The sequence below is a fragment of the Ranitomeya imitator genome, chromosome 8 (genome assembly GCF_032444005.1).
Source record: "Ranitomeya imitator isolate aRanImi1 chromosome 8, aRanImi1.pri, whole genome shotgun sequence".
NCBI classification, from domain to species: Eukaryota; Metazoa; Chordata; class Amphibia; order Anura; family Dendrobatidae; genus Ranitomeya; species Ranitomeya imitator.
In genome coordinates this window covers 9,432,845-9,435,927 of record NC_091289.1, presented here as the reverse complement: position 1 = coordinate 9,435,927, position 3,083 = coordinate 9,432,845, and the positions used below count along the sequence as shown (strand labels likewise).

The window sequence follows — 3,083 nt, the reverse complement described above, 5'->3', positions numbered from 1 at the left end:
AGCAGGAATTGGCCAGCATGGAAGAGAAAATCGCTTACCAGTCTTACGAGAGGGCGCGAGACATCCAGGTGAGGGATCAGGGGAGCCGCTTATACCTGGTCTTGGGGATGTGACTGCTGTGATCCGGGTCTGCAGTACGGCTGTGTTCACACACTGACCACTGCACTACCGTCCATATAGTTCAGTCTCTATGGAACTACCACACTGACGGGAACGTGTGCTGAGTTACCGTTCACCCGTATATCCATGTAGTCCATGGCTGCTGATTTGTACACACGGTGTGATATGACCCACGAGATGTAGCCTCAGACCTCCTAATCCGAAGAGGCTGCCGATGGTCAGGAGGAGGCTCGTCGGCCTTGTCTATCGGTCACTGACTACCGGCATGTTTGCTGAACCAGAATCTATTAATCGATTCACTCATCACATGTTTGGAAAATAATCTGGATTACTGCAGAAAGTCTGCAAGAATTAGTAGCCCGCTCTGTATTTTCATACATGCCGCAAGGAGAAGCTGAATGGGACTAATCGTCACACGGGTCTGCAGCACGTCGCCCTGCAAATCCACGGCAGAAATGCGAGAGTCAGCCGTTCTGCTGTGGATCCTCTAGTAAATCTGTGCAAATCCAATACGTGTGATCACAGCTGAGGGTTTGCTGCAGATGTACGCAGACAATCCAGTGTAACAGACCGATACATTGTAGCAAACCACCTGCTGAGACAATTGTGCAGCTCACAATCAACAGCTGAACAGTAGCCAATCGTTTAGCTATTAAGTTGGTTATATTTCTATTCAGTGACAGGAAGCAGGAACGTGCCGCAGAATTGAATATTTGCGATTTATTTAGGTCTCATGATATTTGCTGATATTATTTGTAACAAATTCATCAAAATGAACACTGTCCATGAATTCTGCGCAAAACCTAAAATTCCCTTTTTTTTCTTTCTTTCTTTAGTCTGTTCTGTGAATTCATAGCCTAAAAGTCTCCTGTTCGTCTAAAAATGTTTCAAAAATTGCACCAAAGTTTGTCATACATAAAATCGCTGCGGGGGCGACTGGAGTATATGGCATGCTGGGAGTTGTAGTTTTGCAGATTGGCTGTTGGTTTTCTACATCTGATCTGACGGTGTATTTTTTTGTCCTCTAGGAGGCGCTAGAAGCTTGTCAGACCAGGATCTCCAAGATGGAGCTGCAGCAACAGCAGCAGCAGGTGGTCCAGCTGGAGGGACTGGAGAACGCGACGGCTCGTAACCTTCTGGGCAAGCTCATCAACATCCTGCTGGCCCTCATGGCCGTGGTTCTGGTGTTTGTGTCCACTGTGGCCAACTGCGTGGTCCCGTTACTGAAGACCCGTGGCCGGACGTTGGGGACGCTGCTCCTGGTCCTACTGGCCGCGCTCCTATACAAACACTCGGATTCATTCTCTGGGTACCTGGAGAGACTGCTGTCACCGCCGAGATAACCAGACTCACGGACACCCCCAAGATTGGGAGTTGGATGGTACAGTCTTTACTTGGGTACATTGGGAGAGCCCACCTGGCCTGTGCCTGTGGGGGTCATACAGATTCTGATCACAGGGATAGTCCTTGAATTGAGGCCATTTTGAATTGGATAACTGCCAATTCACGCTGCCCCCTCCTCCTCACGCCTTAAAATCCAGGAGGGTCACAACGGGCATTCTGCAACACTCCAATATGAGTTATGTTTGCCCTTTGGGACTTGCAGTTTCTGGATCGGACTGGGGGGCAGTCGGACGTGAGAGTTTACTGTTTACATTGTGAGAGAATTTTGGACTTTTTACATGTTTTTACTTTTTTTTTTTGGAGGGGAGAGGGGTCTCCTCTACGACTGAAGGACGAGTGCTGCAATATGTTTTGTGCTCTGCTACTCCAGCACCTGCACCCCCCCGTCACCCAGGTCGGTGCCCCAAGGGGCGCCTCTGAATGCAGCAAGAGGTGGACGCTGTGCGTGGCAATAAGGCACGCCCGTCTGCTTCTGCCACCCTCCTGACCTGGGCACCATCAACTCGCCCAAGTGCCTTATTGCATCCATCTCTCGGGGAGGGGGGAAACTGTTTTGCAACTAAAATTTTGAGGTCAATAGGTGGCAAAATAGGTGTTCGAGGGGCTGGGGGGTCCAAACTGCCTTTTCACTGAATCCGTGCACTTCAGTCATTCTTCTCTGATTCGATTTAATCCTTTCCCGCCTGGAGCCGGCATTACAAGCGCCCACGGTGACACATTCCTGGAGATGACAGGCGGCCGCGACACCGGGAGGAGTGAGGAGAGGGGCGACCGAGGAGAAGATGGGGGGGGGGGGGGGGGGGGGGTAAAAGTCGCCACGTCAGCCCCTTTGCTGCTCAGGATGTTGTTTCTGGTGACATCTGCCTTCCTCACCCCCTGTGTAAACACGTGAGCGCAGTATTTCTGGTCGTTAGGTCCTTCTTTAATATTTTACGGTAGCATTGACGCTGTTGTTTGCCAGTGGGGCGACCTGCCGCAGTATCCGAGCCCCTCTGGTAGAGAAACGTGCACATCGATCAATTGGCCGCACTTTTTTTTTCTGAGATGCTCGTGCTGCTGTGAGCCACTAGGGGCAGTAGTGGTGTCTATGGGTGTGACTGGACGCAGCGCTCGCTCGGTACAGTGTTCCCTTCCTGCTGTGTGTACGGAGGTTTGTTATATCCTGTTTAATATTTTAATTATTATTTGGAGTGGGGAGCGTGGAATAAAAGTTATGTTTTTGAAGAACAGTTTCGTCGTTTTTGTTTGAAATTGTCACGTCAGACAAGAGAGGTGATGGCAGCCGAGGGAAATCCGGGAACGACCGGTGATGTCTTCTGATTGGCTTCTGACCACCGCCATGATGACGGCTTCCTGCCACAACTCAACCCTACAGACGATATTAGCTCATTGTCACCAGCGGCCACTACACCTATTTATCACAGACTAGCCGTGCCCCAGACAGGGGTAAAACCCCACATTGAGACCTGCGCGGTAGTCGTGCCCCACATTTTATCCCCATACAAACACTGATTGGACCCGGACCTGTAATATACCCCCATATAGGCCTCACAAAGCAG

The 3,083-nt window shown here is 50.5% G+C and overlaps 1 protein-coding gene across 3 annotated transcripts in view; it reads left to right on the top strand.

The window, feature by feature from the left end:
• TMCC1 (transmembrane and coiled-coil domain family 1) overlaps window positions 1-2,751 on the top strand; it is a 60,512-nt gene extending 57,761 nt beyond the window's left edge. For all 3 annotated transcript variants that reach the window (XM_069736236.1, XM_069736239.1, XM_069736237.1), the window contains 2 exons: window positions 1-68; window positions 1,149-2,751. The exon at window positions 1-68 is cut by the window's left edge and continues 68 nt beyond it. In XM_069736236.1, coding sequence (XP_069592337.1) covers window positions 1-68; window positions 1,149-1,463 — 383 coding nt within the window. In that variant the 3' untranslated portion in view covers window positions 1,464-2,751. The remainder of the gene's footprint in view (window positions 69-1,148) is intronic.
• Window positions 2,752-3,083: the final 332 nt, after the last annotated feature.